The following is a 22,657-nucleotide window of genomic DNA, read 5'->3' as shown; positions in this document are numbered from 1 at the left end:
CAGGAACGGGCCATGCTATGAAATATTATATAAAGAATTGTAATTATATGCCTCTGTTAAACAGGTGCAGAAAAATTGGTCCTTGGGTGGTGGTGGTGGTGTCACAACACTATAACACCTCACAGATACTCTTATTGGGTGCAGGAATGGGCACTGCTATGAAATATTATATCAAGAATTGTGATTACATATTCCTGCTAAAAATTGAGCCTTGGGTGGTGGTGCCACAATATTGTAACCCCTCACAGATGTTCTTGTTGGGCACAGGAGCGGGCCCTGCATTGAAATATTATATCAAAAATTATAATTACATGCCCCTGTTGAACAGGGGCAGAAAAATTGGACTGCTAAAACAGGAATGCTATCTGGATAAAGGGGTCCTTGAAAGGTAAGGAAGTCGTCCTCTTCCTCCTGCTGTTCTGCCATAAGTGCCCTGCCCATTATTCCATGAAGCGCGTGCTCCAGCAGGAAGACTAGAGGGACAGTGTCACTGATGCATGCATTGTTGCTGCTCACCATCCTTGTAGCCTCCTCAAATGGTGACAGGACAGTGCATGCATCCTTAATCAATAGCCACTGGCGTGGTGAAAATCCTGGCTTAAGCCGCGGCTGTTTGAAATATTTTCATTGCTTTTGGATGACAGTGTTTTTTAAGCTCGTCATAAAACGAAGATACTGCGCTATGAAGCTTTTTCTTCTTTTACCTGGTAAATATATGCCAAAGTGGAAGACCATACAGAAGGATTTGCCAGTGCTGTTGTAAAGAATATTACATGAGAACAACAGTTCCCTGTATCGGGAGGTATACCGGCTCTGGAGGAGCCCTAGGAGGATTATTCACAGGCTGAATGTCCCATTGCTGAGCGAGTTTGATCTCTATAATTTGAGATCCATCTTATGCGGTAAGTGGCCACCCTTATTACAAACACCGAACAGACGTTCAAGCCACATCCTGAGTGTTTTACATCATGAATTTTTATTGAAGCACCATATGGACTTGAACACATACACAGTCTAATTTGTATTATTTGTATTGTATTTGGTTGCGCAGTTTGATTCCTTCCCACAAATTCATGAGCTGAATATTCAGGTTTTAAGTTGCAGCACCTCAATATACAGCTATATATAATTTTCCCTTTTTTATGCACGTCAAGTATTATTTATTCATTCACAATTTTCACATATTAATCAACTTCAAGATTTGAGACAGCGCAGATTTTCCATTTTACACTTGTTTCACAGAATAGTGGGTTTTCTAAATTGAAAACTCAGCAGAAGATGTTTGCCTCTAGTCTCTCTTTGATTGAAACTCCATATGACCTGTCTGAGCAGAGCAGGAAGGACTAGAAAGGACAGGAATGAAGTACTCTGTATAAATTCGTTTTAACAGAAGAGCTTAAAAAGGCAGATAACTGTGAAAAGGTGCCTAAAATTCTACTTGCTTGTTGTCTGTTAGTCTTTGTAGTAGGCCTTGTACTGATTAGCTTTATTTTACCAATACAAAGAAAATGTGTACACTCATAATAAGCCATCATATATTAAAAAGCAAAAATAAATAGGTAAATACATAAACTATTAGCCTTATGAGTAAGCACTTGGCGAAACCTGCTAAGGTGGTCAGTCATGTCTGAGTCTAAGTACTAGCTGCTTATTTAAATAAACCTATCACTCCTTTGCAAGCACCTTTGTAGACCCATTTGTGTGATGAACATAATCTATTGGAACCAGGCAAGGTCTGCAAGCCATAGTGCACTTTGGATACTGTTTGTTGTGGTCAATCTCCTTAGCAGCAGAAGGCATCTAATTATGACGTTGAAATAAAACCAATAGTCTTATATATTAAAACATAGAGGAGTTTATGGAAAATGCCAAAATCACATCACATTCAGACCTTTTGGGACTTTATGACAGTTACCAAATACAAGGTAGATAACTCCAAATAATTTAAACAATACATTTCAATCAGAGATATTTAATAATGGCCATCTGTTATATGCAGATTTAAACTGCATTGACAATGCAATAAAAATGCAACATATACAAGTATAGATAAGAGGGCTCATCAGAATGATATTATGTATTGTGTGTTATCATTAATTTGTAAGTTAACATCAGCCTACATACATATTCCAGTCACATTACTGTCATCAAATGGATTAAAGTTAGTATACTGCAAGAGGAAGCTATGTTCTACAAGAAGCAAATACATCATTAAAAGGGTGATCTGTCATTTTCCCCATTCATTTTTGAGTATAAAAGGTAAAACTGGCATCAGTCGACAGTTAGAAGACAACCCATGTATTGAACTTAATTTATCTTTGAGAAACTATACAACAAATATATATTTTATATACACATCTAACACAACAGAATTAAACATAAGTTATTTGTTAAAGTTTTTTTCTTAAATAGTATGTATCTGTATTGCAGCTTTATAATAGCATCAATAAAAAAAAGATGGTTGTTTTATTTGAATTCTTCTTAGTGGCATATTCATTTAGACCAGAAAAAAAATGTAAATTTTGACTTCTATTATACTGTATGCCTTTTCTCTTCCATTGTGCATGTTTCTAGGTAGAGGAAATGATTTGTGCACACTTCCCAGGTATAGAAGGTAAGCAGCATTAGTGATGAATCAGTAAGTGCATTTAGGAGTATCTTTTTTGTTCATCTTGGCTCCAAGATAGATATAAATGAGTCTTAAAAGGAAGAATTCAACACAAAGTTCCTTAATTCCTTCTTAAATTAAGTCAGTTATCCTTATTTTATTTTTTTTATTATTCTTTTTAACATATCCACAAAACCTTGAGCTGGTCAAAAATTGTTCATAACTCCATAATACATTTTAATATAAATAAATACAAAATAAATACCAACAATATTAATAATAATAAATACATGATAACCAGGGAGTGACTTCATGAATTTTGACCCACTAGCTCTACATGGTATAAATTAAGTAAGGGGTACTTTCATTACAGTTATAGTCATTTTATACCTTGTAAACATACGTTAATGGTAGAGGTAATAAAAAGGATTACTAAACTCTATTAAATTTGTCATTAAAATAAAATGAGGGATCTGTGCAGAAGAATATTCATTGAGTCCATGGAACAAAGTTTTAATGTATAATCCTTGTCTAGTTCGTATAGGACAGTCATCACTAAATGGTCCAGATCTATTCGGACTGCCACGGCAGCCTGGGTGTCCTCCTTTGAGTTCCCCACCACCCCTCAGCAGCCACCTCTGTCATCCTCACAGCATGGCACAAGACAGGAGGCCCAGCGGGTTTTGATGGAGTGTAGCAGCTGCCCAACTTTTCAAATTAACTAGCAGATGATTGGTTGTTAGAACACAAGGACATCCTACCAATCAATTACCCACTTGTTAACATGAAAAGTTGGGCAGCTCCCGACCCTGTTCAGATCTGCTGCACCTCCTGCCCTCTGCCTAGCAGTGTAAGGTAGGTCTGTGAAAGAAGGGAGACCTGTGATGGAAAGTGGGGCTGTGATATAAAGGGGGGACTGAGGACACTGATCTAAGGGGAGGGTGTGATGTAAAGGGAAAAAATTAGGACACTAATGTAAAGGGGAGCTCAGATGTGAAGTGGCCAATAGGGAACCTAATGTAAAAGGGGAATTGTGATGTAAAGGGGGGCTGTGATGGAAAGGGGGGACTATGATGTGAAGAGAGGGCTGAGGACACTGATGTTGAGGCTGGGCTGTGATGTAAAGGGGGACTGTGATGAGACGGTGGGACTGAAGACACTGATGTTAAAGGGGGGCTGTGTTGTAAAGGTGGAGAGCTGTAATGTAAAAGGTGGGCTGTGATGCAAAGTGTAGGGTTGTAATGCGAATGGAGGACTGAGGACAATGTTTTAAAGGAGGGCCTGTGATGTAAAAGATCATCACACAAACATGTGATTCACAATAAAATCTTACTGACTAGACCTCCATGAATTTTAATTCCATAACCCTTGTAAAAGGAGTTATTTGCATAGATATACAGCATTTGCTTGCAATTTTTATTGTTGGTTCTACAGTTTACAAAGTAACCCTCTACTGGTAAATTATTTGTAATGAATACTCTCTGGTGCAGTTTCTGTTCAGTAAAATGGTAATCTAGGTCAAATTACTTTGTGACAATCTTTGATAATGTAATTTTCTGGATCAATCAAAACCTTAAAGCTAGCCAAAAACAGCCAAATCCTGTGTTCACTTTAAAGATCTAAACTGTAGTCACTTAAGTACAGCAGGAATTTGAGTTGCATGGGCATGCCAATCCTATTTCCCATGGCTCACTATTTGTCAATGAGCCTGTCCAACATATCAATGGACTAGTAGTGAATTATGAGGGGGGAGGAGGGAGCAGAGTCAAGCATAAGTTGCTATTTGCAAATTCAATTTTTGAGAGCTTGATGTTTTCTGGAGGGCTCCATAAGAGGTACAACTATACATATAGGCACTTTTATGTGCCTGCTGTTCAGAAACTATGAAGAGAAAACAGGTTTGCTTTAAAGAAGAACTCAAGAAAAAAAAAAGAATATTAGGCTCTCACAATAATTGTTTCTTCTGTCTGTGTTTTGTTTCACTGAGAATGTAATGTTCTACTTCTGATTTTGGACTACTATATGCCCAAAGGCCTGTTTGCAACTCAATGTTTGTGTGTGTGTTCAGGATAATGCAAGGTATTGCTTATCTGGGCAAATAATGCAATACTCTGTGTAGCACATATGATTTGGAAGTTCTGGAGTTTGATAGAAACAAGAATGAATTAAGTCTCCTTAGAGTTTGTTGTCAGTATTGCAAGACTGCAAAAGAGCTTTTGCAGTAAAGGTAAGATACATAGTTACATAGTAGGCGAGGTTGAAAAAACACACAAGTCCATCAAGTCCAACCCACGTGTGTGATTATAACAAGATCGATGTATGGCACACACATTCATTATATGTACATGCACTGCATAAAGGGCAATTATCAATGCTGAAATTAATGTATTCTTGTTGAAAATAACTGGTTTGTGGGCCTGATTGCATGTTACTATAAAAGGCAGCAGGTTTTAAGTCCAACTAAACAGAATATTTAGCCAAATATCAGAACTCAGCCACATTGACACATCACACCTACCAATCTATTAATTTGATTAAAATAGGGTGGTAATCAAGGGACTAAGGTGAGTTTCTACAAATGTAGGTGTATTTAGGTTGCTGTGAAAAATGAAGCTGAGAGTTGTGATGTATTAACATACTAAATACATTTTTACATAAAACCTGCCAGCATCCTGGTTGATAAAGGATGATCTAGCCCTTTCCTCTCCAGGCTGACTGTCCCTAGCTTGCCCCTTTGATTCATTGGAGGCTCAGTATCTCATGTGGGTGTTACCATGCATTCTTCCTAGAATGCCAACTCCTTCAGATCAACACCCAGCCATGAAGGCATTTTAATATTTGCATAACTCCTTCCAAGAGCATAACTCCTTCTGGGTTTTCCAGGTGTGCTTTGGCAAAATTTAAAAAATTGTCAGCAAGTCAGCAGGCAGATTAAGCCTGCCTTTTTTTGCTATACAAAGGCACAGATTTTTATTGTGCAGCATTACAACCGTAGGCATTGTACATGCTACCCACCGGCTTTCTATCAACTGATGTCCTCATAGGGTGATTAGGAGGATGTTGGGCACATTAGGGCATCCTTGTTTGCCCATCTTCATCAGCACTGGGTCACACTAGCTGAATGAGGGAGAGAAACTGAGGGAGAAGAGAAATACTGGAATACTAATCAGTACCAATGTTTAAAGGTACATTGCTTTGTTAAAACAACCTTGAATGTTAGGTGTCCTATATGTGTAGATGCTGCTGCATTATGTAAACCTATTACTTTAGTTTACATTTTAAAATGGGGTGTCTCAGATTATGCATATTTTTAAAGGGTACCTAGATTAAAAAAAGGTTAAGAATCATTTGTCTAGATGATTCTGAATGTCTCCCAGCTTAGATATGGGCTTGACTATATCTGACTAGTTAGAGCTTCTGATGTGAGAAACTCAGTGTTTAGTGACATCGGAGTAGGCAATTTCAGTGCAAGAGAACTGTGAACAACTGTGCGCCAGACAGAAAGATAAAACTAGAGATCCTCTTTAAATATAAAATAAAGACTGAGTGTAGTGCCACGTTAACCTTTACTTTATCCTTAGAATATTCCATATTTGCAAGAGAATACTGTAGACCAAATGAGACCTTATTACAATCCATAATTATCTACTACTAGCATGAGCTAGTCTATAAGCTATGAAGAGAAATAAAATGTGTAATAACTTTTGGAGTGATAACCTCAGTCAGATGGAAAACAGTTGGTTGTTCAGCAATAATGAGCCAAGACATGTTCTCTTGGTAAAATGAGATACAATGTACACACACATGCCTCCGCCTTCATTGCTCACCAACTCTCTTCACATGCGGGCTATAAACTCCTTTTTTCACAGACATCACCAACATTTTATGCCAGGTCTCTGCATTGAGTTTTTTTGCAGAGTAAGCCAGAGAAAAATCACCTGACCAAGGGCTTTGTACCCTTAAATAAAATGTACAGAAGACAATATGCATCACTAAAATTAGTCTGAATGGATGGTAATGCAGAACGGTTTCAGAAAAACCCAGATGCTGCAGGTCAGATAAATTAAAATCCATTACACTATTTTAAAATTGGCAACACTGCTTATTGTGATGGACAGCTAATATTTCGCTGGACATTGTCAAAGATACAATTTAATTAATCATAGCAATGCCATAAATAAACATCTATAGTGATTTGAATGCTGAGGTGCAGTTGGCATTAGAAACTGCACTGTTGCAGCTCTACACATTATTCAAATTCAATCCTTTGACAAAAATTATCCAAAGATTAAATCAGAAACATACTGAAATTTTGTAGCACCAAGGAGAAATAGTCCAAGACACATTACACAAAATGTTTTTTTTTTTAATGTGCTGTTTAGAGTTTCAATGTAGAAGAACTACGGCAAAGCTCTAAATCAGTCCACACAAGTTACAATCTAAGTGTACAATCGTTATACATCCCTTTAGATCTATCAACAATTATACAGTGAGAGGGCCTATCTAAACAATTCATTTTATGCCCAGTCAGGTGAGTTCTTGGACTCCATATTTGTTGGTAGATTTTAAGGAGAATGTATACTCAGATTGTAATGTATGTGACCAACTCTGGACAAATGAAATAACTATGTGCCTAGCAGACAGCATAAGTTATATGTATTGTCGTTTACATGATTGCAAGCCTTTTAACAATTTTGAGTATACTTACCTCAACAATATTTAAAACCATGACTTCTGCCCACAATGCATTCTTATCTCAATAAGTAACACATTTACTTCAGGATAATATAGGAGGACATCGGTCTCAGTCAAAACAACACAGCTAAACTGTTTAGTCTGTTTGGCTTCAGAAGAACAGCTAATTATGTCTTGTTAAAAAATGCTCTACGCTATTGACCAAATTCATGTTAAAATCTATCCATGTAGAGAATAAAGGCTGCAGGCATACAGGATATCTTTTGCTATGGAGATATTTTGTCATGCCATGCGAGACAACCATATTTTAGCAAAGGTGGGAAATCTAAGTGAAGAGTGCATTACAATACTGAGTTACAGATATCTAGAATCATTTGTATTATATCAAGGTTTGCCACTTGTATCTGTGCTATTGTTTGACTAGGAGTGAAAAACAAAACTGGCATTTAAAGTTCACACAGCTCACATTAATGCATGGGACCGGTCACTGCTAATAACACAATAAGGTTTGCATACTGGTACCGCTTCCAACTAAGTACAGTAATAGGGGTCAAGTGCAATGGCAATCTGAGGTTTTATTAACAGTGCCAGCTGAGAAGCCAAATAAATTTTGTATTATGCCCTTGTAGGGAAAAGCAACACAGTCAAATCAATTTCAGCCCCTGGAAGTGTTTGTACCTTTCTTCCCTTTGCTGATATGTTTGCTTGGGGAATCAAGAGATATAGAGGATGCGAATCAGTCTTTTTCCTCCAAAGTGACAGCACTGGTTCTTGGTGTTGGCCACTTAGGTACCCTGCACTATCATATGGTGGTGGACAGAGATCCTCTCTCCTAAGTAAGTTCTATTGTGTGATTTTGGGCTTACACAGGGCTTCTTCTCTTTGCTACTGGGGCAAACATAAAGGCATAAAAGAAAAGGGTAGTTATGTATAAGCAGCTGTAGAGGCTAGAATTATAGTGTACCTGTTGCTTTATACTGCATAGGCAGAACATGTTCTTTTTAAAACATCCTATATGCTGTAGATACCACAACTCTGGGTTATTTACTTTAGAAGTCCAGATTTGATCTATATCATTTACACTGTTTGGTCACAAATATCTTTACACCAACATTTAAGTAATAACAAATTTCAAATGAAATGATACAAAGTAAACTTGAAATGTTTATGTTATCCCAACGATTCTGCTTACCCAGCCTTTTGGTATCGTATATCCTTGCCAGGTACCTATCTTCTAGATACACAATAAATTAATTATAACAATAGCATAAAGAAACCAAGAGAGGGGTGTAAATGTCATAGGGCATGGCTACATTGTTAGTATTCAATATGTAGCTTTACAAAGGTCTTTTATGCATTCATCAGATTTATTTACCCACTCCTTGCAAGACAGTCAAAGCTCATGGCTTCTGTGCTTAGAGGCATTGCATTTGGACTAAAACTACAATCAGCACAGTCTTCATGTTATAGTTGTAATGCTTTGACTACTTTTGAGACTGCCTAGTTTAGTGTGATTTATTTCAAACCATTGTTCATTTTTCAGAAAGATGTCTGTGTGATATCATGAATGCTATAGATAGTGTATCTTCTTTATATTTATTTATATATGTACATACATTGATCTATATCACATTCCAACCCACTGGATTTTCTTGAACTACCACTCTACTTTATGTAGTAGGTGTGATTAATAGCAGGGTTCATTTGATACGCAAGGCTTAAAATCCAGCACTCTCAGAACTGCTTCTGTAGCTGGGGCTACGACTGTGGCTGGGAGAACGACTCCGAGTCCGGCTACGGCTATAGCTGCTGTAACTGTCATAGCTCCTGCTTCGACTACGGCTGTGGGAGTAGCTGCTCAGGGAGCTGGAAGATGGGCTAGGTCTATAGTAAGGAATTGGGCGCTTCCGGGCACTGAAAATGAAAGATAACAAGTAATAATTACATTGTTGTGCTTATTATATGTTGCCACAAGAAAAACAGAGCAGTAAGAAAGCAATCTTGTTATTGGTTAATAATTCAAAGCATTAACAGACATATGTTAGATCTAAGCATTTAACCATAGATGTTACTTTTTTTAGACTGTAAAAGTAAAGGGTGGTAATGGGTGCAAATCTTACCCCATAATGGTATGTGCAGACAGATGGAGCAGTACAGGTACCAAGTAGAAGCATTCATTGTGATGCAACCACACTGTGCAAGACAATCAGTTGATCTCTACAGTGACCACACATGTATTGAAAGCTGAGATGACTATAAACTAATATTTCAGGTTTCTGTGAAAATTGGGTTAACAAAGATTTGTGCTTTTCATACACTTAATATAACAAACTGATTCATGCAATCCTGGATCTGGATCTGACCCAATAAACCTTGATTTGCTTCGCTTCCATGGTGCAACATGGTATTTGATCACCTCTGCAGTTTTTATTTTTTGCTCTATTAACAAAAGAAGAGCGACAATTTAGAAAAAAAAAAACACAATATCTTTTACTTATTGCTATAATATCCCAATAAAAAAAAACAATACATTTTCCTCAATTTAGGCTGATATGTTTTCATCTACATCTTTCTGGTAAAAAAAATCGCAATAAGCGTATATATTGAATGGTTTGCGCAAAAGTTATAGCGTCTACAAAATAGGGGATAGATTTATGGAATTTTTATTAGAATTTTTTTTTTTTTACTAGCAATGGTGGCGATCTGGGATTTTTATTGGGACTGAGATATTGCGGCGGACAAATTGGACACTTTTGACACATTTTTGGGACCATTGTCAATTATACAGCAATCAGTGCTATGAAAAGGCACTTACTGTATAAATGTCACTGGCAGGGAAGGGGTTAACACTAGGGGGTGATCAAGGTGTTAACTTTGTTCCCTAAGTGTGTTCCAACTGTGGAGGGGATGGGATTGGCTAGAGGAGGAGACAGATAGGTGTTTATACTTTTTATGAACACGCTATCTGGCTCCTCTCCCCTGTGGGGACCGGATTTGTGTTTACACACACAGATCCGGTTCTTGCTCTGTCACAAGCAATCGCAGGTGCCCAATGTTCATCACGCATGGCAAGCACTCGCATTGGCTCTGGACACAAGCAGCGGGCGTGCACGCCTCCTACAGTGTCTTAAAGGGCCGACGTACAGCTACGACGGCTCGCCCAAGGGAGCCGCGGCCGGTTCGGGAACCAGTTAACATTGGATGTTGGCATCATATGCAAATTTCTTATAAAACCCTTTGCAGAGAACATACGTTGCAATGATCACAATACATATGTCACTTGCCACTCAAAGTGAAAAAATAGGGACAGGAATGGTCACTGTAAATGAGTGACATGATCAGTTTGCTGCTTTGCTCAGTGTGTGGTATGACCCTGTAAGGTGGTTGTAGGGGGTCTTTAAGAGATTTGACCTTACGACTCACTGTAATAGGGTAACAGAGAGTCTGTTTCCAATTGAGGGAATACTGTTCTTCAATCATAGGAAAGAGCTTTAGTTGCTGAGGTATGAGGATCAAACAGTGGTGGCAGCTGAGTAGGACCTCATTCTGCAATAGAAAAAGTGAAAAAAAGGCCAGCTTTGTGAATTTGGTGTTATGGTGCTGTTCTGGGGTGTTAAAAGTAAAGGACTATGCTTCCTTATAAGCAAATGAATTATTTTATTGCTGTTTAAGTGAGTGCCTGGTCTGTGGATTTAAGCCTCGTACACACGGTACGATTGTTAGACAACCAAGCGTATGATTTTTGTCTTAAGGGAGTGTGCCAGGACCTTCTCTTACTAACATTACACAATTGTTGTGCCACAAACACAAATGTAGTGGTGTACTACATGGAACTTCAGCTCTTGAGCGCCACCCATTGGGCCCCTTCTGCTAATTTCGTGTTTGGTGAGCATTTATTCTGAGCATGCGTGTTTGTACTTTTGACTTTTGTGTGACCGATTTGTGTACTGACCATACAAAAATCTGACATGAAACCGGTGTCCGCCAAAAATGTATTAGCCTATCATCCAACATTTGTTGGCGAAAGTTGGACAACAATTGTCAAAAGGAGCGTACTAACGGTAAGATTTTGGGACAACATTCTGTCAACAATCCCCTGTCAACAATCATAGCATGTGTACAAGGCTTAAGATGTTGTTTTTGTTTGGTAATTGTTTCTAAGCATGTAACTGAGTGAGTTTCCATTGTTTGCAATAGCGCTAATAAAAAATCAGTGACATGAGAAGAGAAATAGGTGTGGGTTAAAGAGAATAAAATATTGGGAAATGGGTGCAGTGTGAAGAGGCAGCATGGGTTTAGCCACATCAGAAGAGGGAAAGATGTCTCTATGGTTCCAGGGGTGAAGGTTGGTTCATGTCTGCAGAGGGATGGGGTGGCAAGATGACATATATGTATATGTATATATATTTATATCTTTCCATTGCATTCTTCATCATCATCAGCTACTCCAATACCACAACAATAAAATAAGATTAAAATAAACTCCCTGCAAGTCAACTCTTCAATACTCAAAAAAAGAAGAAGAAAAGAATACACAACATTTAGACAAAAAAAATTATCATGTAACAGGTCCCTATAAAAAAACAACTTCCCCTCAAGTACTTTTCATCTTTGTGTTCTAGTGAAATATGGGGGGAGAAATGTGTGGGAATGGAATTGATAATGTTTTCAATTTTTTTCTTCATGAAGTACTTCATTTTAAGCCTTTAAAAGCCCTTAGTGAAATAATTCTCTGGACCAAAGGGGTGATTGAGGGTGATCACATTGGCAAAGACGATGCTATTAAATATTTTATCTACTTCCTTCCAATCAGAGTTACTATAAAGGTTAAAGTAATGTGGTTCACAGTGGGCTTACATTTGTTGAGCATAACCAAAAGGCAACTATACTGCTACATCTGTATGTATAATTCCAAAATAATCGTGTATTTTATTATGCACGTTTCTGTTAGCATAAAAAAAATGGTGTTTTATAAATCACAGCTCACAACATAAAAGACGAAGGAGTTGTAATTCAAAAACAATATAAGACTGTTGGAATCATAGATGGTTAATTAACTGAATGACCTTCCTGCTTTGTTTGCTCCACATTATCCACACCTCAGACAGACGCTGAAATTGTTGAGACAAATAGTTAGTAGGTAACTGAACCAACCGTTAAATACGAATAAGTTAGTGTCAAACAAAAAGGAACTGCAATCCATTTCAATACAGCTATTGATCAGCTTGAATACCTTTAGAAATGCTAAATGTTTTGTAGCCCATTTGGGGATTTAAAGAGCATCAAAAACTGCTATTTTCTTTCCCAAGTATGTTACATTGTATACACATTGCAACTGTAAACACTAAATCTGTTTGCACATCTCTTACAACTGCTTATATGACAGGGCCTAGCCAACCATACATGATAAGATGGCAGGAGAAAGCACTCTTTACTTACTTCAGCACCTTTTTGACTTTATGAATACTGACACCATTTTTTTTTCTATATACTGAGTAATTGTGACATAGGCTGTATGCTGAAATACTTAAAAACAAACTTTCAAGACTACATATTTCTGTCTAGTTTCAAAACATAGAGAACCATAAAATGGTTATAACAGAATTGAAATTGCAGTACCCTTTTGCACGAAAACATGTTTAAGCTGTGCAACATATATAAGGCAGAGAGAAATAGATGGTAAGAGGTCAAAGCCAGAAAACCAAGATCCCAGATGTGCAACAGACTGTAAGAAAACACATATTTTGTGAGTGATTAGTGTATATGGGAGAGGGTTGCATTTTTTCAGTAAACACCTGATAGTGATTAGGTTACCACAGTAACCAAGAAGACTTGCTGTAACGTACATCATTGGCAGCTGATCTTCAAAAGGAACCTTGTGGGATGGAACAGCATAAAATGACGTGACATACAAATAAACAATTATACATTAAAGTATACATGTCTTTAATTCAAAGAAACATGTCTCATTTGCAGAAAGTTATTAGGTCGTTTGACTTACCATTGAAATCTGTTTCCTAGAGTAAAGTACAGGACTCAGGCTTCTTTAAATACTGTAAATACGACTATATGGAACTACCTACAGGTGATTGGGAGGCTGCAGGGACATCCTATCCTATATAACCCCTCCCACTCCCATCTAGCCTCAGATTTGTAGGGTCTTGTTTAGGTGAAAAATGTCTGGATCCACCAAAGGAAGTGACTATATCCTAAGGAAACTTTGCACAATAGGATACTGTTGAATGAAATGTTTAGGAGGAGAAAAATCTTCTCCTCCTACACATGTCCTACAGGACAACCAGCATGTGAACCTGGAAGCTGGTTTTGGGAATTTTAAATACCCCATGCTGGATACCTTCATGTAAACAGATTCTGTCTGCTTTACTGCTAAACAAAAGTGTACAGCTTTAAGAAGTGTTGCAATAATTTATTTTAGCTTGGGATTAATGCCTGTAGCAGACATATCATCCTGTTCCTATGTCTCAAAAGGCAAGGAGTCCTTCTCAGCTGATACTTTTTTTTGTACTGTGCCTGTATTAAGGGCAAAGTCAAAGACCAAATCAGGAGGTAGGTTGAAGAGGAAACATCTGTGACCTGTTCTTTCTATGACCCTAATAAAGCCAGACATTCTGGCCATGATCTCTGACAATGTGGCAGAAAATTCCTCTTTAGAAAGGAAGGTGGAGGCTGGTATGGCCGATAAACTGGTTAGATGATCAGAGGAAGGCAGAGAGTTACAATGGGGTCAACTATCAGAGGAAAGAGTGTTAGGTCCCTGAACAGATGTACTGCCATCCCTCAAAGGGAGCTAAAGGCTAAGCATGAGACAACAAGCCCATATCTGGCATGCCTGTGAAAAATGTCCCTAGACAATATAGTTGAGCAGAAGGGGAGATACCTTGGTGCAAGCAATTGAAGGCAAAAATAAGCCACTAATAACAGGGTGCTCAAGCACAGAAAGCATTTTGGCTGTGCAGGTGCAGTAGCGCTTGTTTGCACAGACACACTAAGGTGCGACTCATGAGATGTGCACAGATGCAACAGCACCATACAAAACATACTCCAAAGCCTAAAATGGCTCCAAAGTAAAATTTTTACTTTGGCTATTCTGGGTCCTACTGCATCAGAAAAGGAGGCAGTGGTTCCAAAACATCCACAGGGGAAAAGCTGCACTGGGCTAGCAATGAGCTGAACATGTATAGGGCTTCTGCCTTGTACTACCCACAACAATAGCTGCAATAAACATGAGATTAACCCCATGCTGACGTTGCTTTCCATGATGGGCACACCCTCATATAGTGGTCTGGCTCAGCACCAGACAGATCACAAGATCACAGCTTTTTGTGGCTAACTCCACATGTGGCACTATATGCCAAGGGAAGCACCCACAGGGTATATCAAGTACAAGCTATTATGGTGCATATGATCCAGTGAGAAAGAAAACTTCCTGGGAAAAAGAGGCTTATCACCTAGGACCAAAAAAAAAAAATGAGGTTAGCTAAGCGTGGGAGGGTGATGTCCCTTCAGCTTTACATTTTTCCCTGTGTTCAATAACCTAAAGGTAGCTGCATATAACCCAGTTTTAATGATTTAAAAAAAAAGTCTGTGTCTTGTACTGTGCATTCAGGAAATCTAGTTTGTTATAAATTAAACATGTTAGATTTTCCAACTATCAAATCACTTGTTTTTAACGCCAAGAACTTGCTACGTGTCAACAAAAAGTATGTGAACCCCTTAGAACCAACTGGTTTTCTGCAGTAATTTACCATAAAATGTGATCCGATCCTTATCTAAGTCACCATAGACCAGTGATGGCGAACCTTGGCACCCCAGATGTTTTGGAACTACATTTCCCATGATGATCGTCATACTCTGCAGAGTGCACGAGCATCATGGCAAATGTAGTTCCAAAACATTTGGGGTGCCAAGGTTCGCCATCACTGCCATAGACACACACAATGTCCTAAGCTGATAACACGCAAACAATTCTAATTTGTCATGTCTTTATTGAACACACTATTAATATTCACAGTGTTGGAGGAAAAAGTAAATTAATCCATAGACTAATTACAAAAGATAATTATAAAAAGCAGTTTGCACACCTGGAGTCCAATTTATTAAATTAACTTGGATTTGTGGTTTAGAGCTACTTTGATAAAAAAAAACACACTCAAACATTTTAGGACTGTTGTTCAATAGAAGCATCAGCTGATGAGAACAATGCTTCACAAAAAAGAGCTCTCTAAAGACATATGATCAAGATAAGTTGATCTGCATAATGCTGGAAAGGGATACAAAGCAATCGCAAAGTATGTAGGCATCCATCAGTCGACAGACAATTTGTCTATACATGGAGACAGTCTAGTACTGTGACTACCCTTCCTAGTAGTAGGTGTCAAGCTTAGATGACTCCTAAGGTACAACCCACTACCCAATAAGGTAAAGATTAATCCATAAGTAACAGTAAAAAGCCTGAAAACATCACTGGAACTGACACACATCACTGTATATGAGTCTACCATATGTACATCTTTAAACCAGTAGGGGTTCCATGGCAGAACACCATGGAGGAAGCTATTAAAAAAAAAAACATAGCAGTGTGCTTGAAGTTTGCCAAAGAGCACCTTGGCATACCACAGTGCTACTGGGCAGATGTTTTGTGGACTGATAAAACAAAAGTTGAATTGTTCAGGAAGCATACTCAGCACTATATGTGGAGCAAAAAGAGCACAGCTTACCAACATCAAAACATCATCCCAACAATGAAGTATAGTGGAGGGAACACCATGATTTGGGCTCGCTTGCCTCATGGCCTGGACCACTTGTCATCCAGGAGTGAATTAATTTCCAAGTTTACCAAAATATCCTACAGGATAATGTCAGCAAAGCTGACTGCCAACTGAAGCTTAGTAGAAAATTGGGTCATGCAGCAGGACAGTGATCTAAGCATTAAAGTAAATTCACAGCTGACTGGCTTCGGAAAAGAAAATGTGCCTTTTGTACTGGTCCAGTCAGAGCCCAGACCAAAAACTCCTCCTGAAAGTGGTGTAGGTCTGAACCAGAGCTACTGAAAGTGCATGCTTGAAGTCATTGCTGTTAAAAGAGGGTTCAGGCTGCTATTAACTCAAAGGCTTCACTAACTTTTTCCTCCAGCACTGTGAATATTTCATGATTGTATTCAATAAATACATGAAAAATTGGAAGTGTCTGTGTGTTATCAGCTTAATCACATTGTACAATATTTGTCAGTATTATTGTGACTTTTATAAGAATCAGATCACATTGTATGACAAACTACTGCAGAAAAACAGTTAATCCCAAGGTGACTTCCTGTCTTCTCTGCAATGTAATGTGTGGATGTCCCCTTACCTTACCGCTGTAAGGTAACAGCATGTGGGTGTATCTTTCTATTTCACCAATGTATCCCCTGGCAATCTCCCAGTCTGGCGTCTCTGGCTCTGCTGGTGTGTATCTCTTATCTGGAATCAGAATCCCCTTTTTGTCCATGGTGTATCTGCATCAAATAGGCCTCTCAGTAGGGTATGGGGAAATGTAAGGAACAGGAGGGATGCTTGATAGTGTAGTAGTTTAGAATATTTATTTGATAACAGCAAAAATAAAGCACGGTACTCACAATAAAAAGTATCAAACAGGCATGTAAACACGAGCAGCGAGCTCGCCCACGTCACTTCTGGGGCCTAGTGTTTCCGGCTCGTGTTCGTCACAGTCAAGTGACTTCACCAGGGAAGAACTAGAGGCATTAGGAAGTGTCTTTTATATGCATATTGGTTAGTATATGAAGCGGCCATTTTCCTGTAGCCCCGGTCGCCAGAAATAGAGCGGCGGCCACTTTCTAATAGCTCCGGTCACCGGAAATAGAGCAGCGGCCATTTTCTAGTGGATGTTCAACAATAACAAAATATTGCTCGCAGCCATAATAAATATATATACCTAGCGGTCGAAATGACCAACAGAATAAAAAAATTATAATAATTTTGGGGGGTTTCTATTGAATTGGCCTGTGGTTACTGCAGTCGGTCCAACAGAAGCCCTCCATTCATCCAGCTTCTGTAGAAGGGGCATGTCCAAAAAAGTACTGCCGAACAGCAGGGGTGATTGCTGTACTAACATCAGATAGTTAATACAGCAGCTCTTCCTGAGCTGTCAGTTTCTTTTTTTTTTTTTTTACGAAAAAAAACTCCTAGTATGTTTCTAGGCTTTGTCTGATTTCAAACATATGTTCTTTTGGGATGTGGGTGCCCTTAATTTCCAGGTTAGTGGTATATTTCATGCAATTATATTTATACTTTATTACTTATAGTTATAGGTAATGTATACTAATTTTGGGGTCCTGCTATGTAAACTGCAGTGCTTTTTACAAAGATGTTCTAATGATTGCATAATAAAGATACATAATAGAGATGCATAATAAAGATACATACAAACATACATAATAAATAGACTGGGTGAGTTTATTATTTTACCTTGTAATTCTTCGTGGCTCCATAAAGCTAGGGGAATCCCTTCTTCTCTTTCTTATAGGTGAATAACTTCTTGAGCGTCGACGGGGTCTTGCTGCTTCTGTATCATTAAGTCGTGTTCGGTTCTCACCATCCTTCACCCTAATATAGACAAAGCACATAAGTAATTTCTAAACACTTTTAATGAAAGAGGTAAGCATTGCCTAATTACCAACCAGGATAAAATGAAAGGACTACAAAACAGAGATGATGTAATTTTCATTGAATGGATTTTGGGGAAAAAAAAAAAAAATATTAACAAATGTAAGAATGGCGCTTTGCTCATTTAAAAGAACCTTGCATTCTAAAATCAGGCTGGTCATCAATAAACATTCTGCTTGGTGGCCAGACTTTGACCAGACTTTGAGATTGCCTGCCTCTTGAAAAAGAAAGCAATAGAATGCAGACAGGCAATCTGTAATAGGTGCAAGCTCTATAACTAAAATACATTAGCATAAGTTACTGGTCATCCAGTAACTTTGCTTGACCAAATTTGACTGGGTCATTTTTGTAAGGTGGTATAATACAATCAAGGTACAACCCATAAATCTGTCTTCTCCTTTTGTTTACTTATTAGCAAACACAAAATAAAAAGTTGTATACAAAATATTTGCAAAGGTAAAATAGCTTATTTGCAGAGGGTTATATGTTTAATATAATAATACTTAATAGTTGTGATTGTAAGCAGATCTTTTATAAAACATACATTTTAAAGTGTTAGCAACCCTGCACTATAAAGATGTTTAACTCTTCAATGTTGCTAGTGACTATTAAAGCAAAACAGTTAACCATCCATATGGCCAGGATGGACTATGTGGTAATGCAATTACCTTGTTTAAGCATGGATGTGGCCACTATACCATATATTACACCATTTTCCCCTTATACTTTGGAAGCTCAGCTAAGGCACCAAATGTGTATGGCTATGAGTCATATATCGAGGGATCTGAATAACGACCCAATGTTTGAGGTGTATGTATAACATTTTCTTTAATCCTGTCAAGTTTTTATTGCTCTCTCAAAGAGTTGAATAGAATCCATTTGTCCTGGTGACCAGTATCACTGTGACAAAAAGTGATGAGGACATTCACACTTTTACAGTTGTCACCAGAAGAAGAGGTGAGGGTCAACATTCCAATGGGGACTGTTGTCTATGAGAGCAATTTCCCTTGCTCAATGAGAGATATCCTTTAATTTTATGTTGCATCTTCAAAACAGGAAATCTCCTCAACCGAGTACAGATAGCATATAATAAATGGGGTTATAATCCCTTCTCCTTTATAGTCAAAACTAATAAAAAATTGTTTATCTATACATAAACCTTAGGTACATGGATGCAAAAAGGATGAATGGTTAAAGGGATTACATTACCTTCAACAAATTTTGAACGTCAAAAAGTTCAGCCACAAAACTAAAAACACACTAACGTTATACAGCCTTTACCTGTTTAAAGCTTTCTTTTGAGAGGCAGATCGAGATCTGCTTCTGGCCATCCTCTTGTCACGTGACCTGGAGCGGGATGGAGATCGGCTGGAACTCCAGGAGCTGCCTCTGTGGCCAGTGCTGCGCACTGGACTCTTTTTTCTGTCAGAGTTCTGTCTAATATGCTTCACTGAAGACTCAGAGCAGCTATTCTGTCTACCACGGTGATGCTTTATTTTTAGCCTGTGACATACAAACCATAATTATTTCTATCCATTATCTCATTAGAACATTATTTCTCTTACAGTTATTGACATAAACCCAACCTAATAATTTACTTTTATTCACAATGGTTTAAGTGAAACTGTGTTTTAAGTCCAAAAATTCCTATATGCTATTTAAATATGACCTTACTTTTTGGCAGCGACACCATGGTTCTTTTCCATTCCAGTGGTATGTGACAATATTGACCCTTCAGAATCGCTGCTGTAGCTTGTATGGCTTCCTGAGTTTACAGAAGACTCCTTATGTATCCTGGTTCTGCCCCTGGACCTCCCATGGTGTCTGACTGATGATGGCGACCTAGAGTTTCGTCGATGCTTATCATTTGATGAACAACGACCACCTTTGCTTGATGAAACAGATCTTGGGCTCCTTACATCATTGCGATTGTTGCCCTTGTGATGGCTAGGTGATGTTTCCAACTTTGCATGTGTCCGTGATGATGGAGATATTGAATTTGGCCGCTGTAGAGGAAAATAAATAGAAATTGGGGAAAAAGAAAAGATAGGGAGATGCTTTAGCACTACTTCATCAGCAAGGAACTGAAATGTTAACTCACAGTTGCATACAGCACGTTAACACAGAGATTCTACACTGAGACTATTTTTTCTGCTTAGCCTTCTGACCCCAACAATGCAGCTCATGCAATTTTGCATGCAAAACGCAACAAAAAAAATAGAAAACAAGAAATTATTTCAAAGAGCGGGTAGGGGAAAAGAGAAATCTAAAATTAAGGTCTCACATAAAAAAAAGAAAGAAAATTAATTGTAGATTACAAAAGTATGGGTTAAATATTATTTGGATAAAAAAAAAAAAAAAGAGAAAAGTAAAATCAAATTAATAAAAAGTGAGGAGTGAGGTAGACATCTGGACAAAACAGCACAAAAACTGGTAGAGAGATTGAGGAGGGAAGAGGGGAAAGTATAAAAATAAAATAATAAAATAAAATCCACAAATGTTACTAAGAAATAAATTGTCTTTTCTTTAAAATTCATTTTAGTTTTTCTGAACTCCTTTATTTTGCCGGTAGAGTACTGTTGAGCTTTCATCAGCACCCCATGTTCTCAGTTTTGTCACACTGTGTTTTTTTTTTTTTTTTTGATTTAAGTCCCTCTTGGTTAACATCCACTTACCAAGAAAGTGGCATTTCCTCCTTTAGTAGGTAAGGTATGAAGAGAAGGGAAAAGTGGGGCAACATAAGTGCATCATTAGATTCACAAAAATGCAAGAGAGATAGAGAGAGAGAAAAAAAATAATAATAAAGAAAAAAACACACAAACCCACTTTCCTGGCCTTGTATTTTGAAAATGCTTGAAGAGGCCAATCACGAGGTTTGAGTGACCTTGGCTAATTACGTAAGGAACCTTTGCTCAGGCTTTACTTTAAGTCCAGCTAGTGTATGCTTTCTAAATTTGAATTAATTTGAAGAACGTATTGGATCATACATTAGTATTCAAAATTTGAACTGAACAATGGTGGCTTTAAAATGCAAGGAATAGTAAGTCAGGTTCTGCTTTACATATCATGAACAAAAATATAAAAAAGAAAACATAAATAAAAAATAGTGTCCATTTTTTGAATTTTTTAGACTTCTAAAAATGTATGCATGTCCAATACGGTGTTCATTTTCAATAAATCATGTCAGTACTAGCTTACTTGTAAAGCGCATGTTGACACATATCTAAGACATAGGTATAGTAAACCTAACTAGGTTTAGAACTGTTTAAAACAGTAAAAGTATTGATATATGGCTAAGCACACCCATGATGAATATTCTGGGTATGTCTTTGTCAATGTAGTAAGAAAAGGGAGCTGTTCCTTGCCTCATTTTGGTCCAATTTGGATGTTAACCAAATATCATCAAACTGATGTAACCATATTTATGAAGTTATACCTCAGGATATTCAATATCACTAGCCAATATATGCTTTCTTCCTAGCTGTAAAAAGAAAAGATGGCACACATTTCCTATCATATCAATATTAATCATATTTGTAAGCTTGGAGATCCAAGTTACAATAGCTATTTACACATCCAAACAATAAATACCTCTTTAATGAACATACAGGAAGAATGATAAATGCTAAGGTGTTTCTGCTATTGGCAATGGACAAATAAGTTGTTAGAGACAAGCATTTCTTTCTTCTGATGTACAATTCTGTTACATGCCTGAATATTCTGCTCTCTTTTGAGTCATTTTACAACATCAAGTTTGAAACATCTCCCCTTTATCTTCAATAACAGTCATATTTGTAACATAAAATATATTCTTACAAACTGCACACAAAAACAAGGAAAATAAGCATTACAAAAGGAATATAGAGTTTACAAAGTTAAATAAAGACCCTTCTGTGACAAGCAAATTATGATTTTCTGGGAAGTAATATATTACTACAGAAAATCCCATGTAAGTTTAAAAAAATTAATCTGAAATCTGAATCTGAAAAAGTTAATTCTGAAAAAAATATGTCACTCTTCCACTCATGATTTACTAAAAGAGTTCAGAATCTTCACTTCAATTATCTAATCATGTGAAAACCAAATTCCTGTTTACTTATTTCATCTGCACATGATTGGTTAATTGAAGTAAATATCCATACATGAATGAAGATTCCTAACTGCTTTAGTAAATTGTCCTATCTATCCTATCTGTCCCCAATTGATCGTAGAAACAATGACAACAACGCGTCAACATGTCAAAGTCCATGAGTAGAATATGACAAACTAACAGTGTGATGATTCTGTACATCCACTCTGTTATGCTGGCCATATATAGAAACTTTAAGCTGGAAAAATTAAAATGATCACAAATCTATGACTCTACTGTTCTTTTGGAATGGGGGGGGGGGGTGTTAATTAGGCTAGTTTGAGAACAATGCACACCCATTACTCTGTACCCCATTCCCAACCATTAAAAAAAGTTATAATAAGTTTTTGCCCTTCCTCTATTCTCTTTCCCTTCAGAAGGATAAATGTGTCCATTTGGCCACACTTGATTAAAGAAAGGGCAGCTGGCACTAATGTCCACAGGTGGCTGGATCCTGCCTGTGCCTTTGATCACCATTTGAGAGATTTTTTTAGCTGTCAGACAATATAATTTGTGATTCAGCAGAACCAGGTGGTGAACATG

The 22,657-nt window shown here is 37.6% G+C and overlaps 1 protein-coding gene across 1 annotated transcript in view; it reads right to left on the bottom strand.

Annotated features, from left to right (window-relative positions):
- Positions 1-957: 957 nt before the first annotated feature.
- SRRM3 (serine/arginine repetitive matrix 3) overlaps positions 958-22,657 on the bottom strand; it is a 577,610-nt gene continuing 555,910 nt past the window's right edge. The window contains exons 12-15 of the mRNA XM_077482193.1: positions 19,660-19,991; positions 19,267-19,488; positions 17,788-17,925; positions 958-9,217 (exon numbers count right to left, since the gene is read on the bottom strand). Of these exons, the coding sequence (XP_077338319.1) occupies positions 9,022-9,217; positions 17,788-17,925; positions 19,267-19,488; positions 19,660-19,991 (888 nt within the window). The 3' untranslated portion in view covers positions 958-9,021. The remainder of the gene's footprint in view (positions 9,218-17,787; positions 17,926-19,266; positions 19,489-19,659; positions 19,992-22,657) is intronic.

The sequence above is a fragment of the Lithobates pipiens genome, unplaced genomic scaffold (assembly GCF_037356315.1).
Source record: "Lithobates pipiens isolate NorthernLeopardFrog02 unplaced genomic scaffold, aLitPip1_a1.2 Scaffold_16, whole genome shotgun sequence".
Taxonomy (NCBI): Eukaryota; Metazoa; Chordata; class Amphibia; order Anura; family Ranidae; genus Lithobates; species Lithobates pipiens.
The sequence above is the reverse complement of the archived record's forward strand: the minus strand, read 5'-3'. Positions and strand labels throughout refer to the sequence as shown.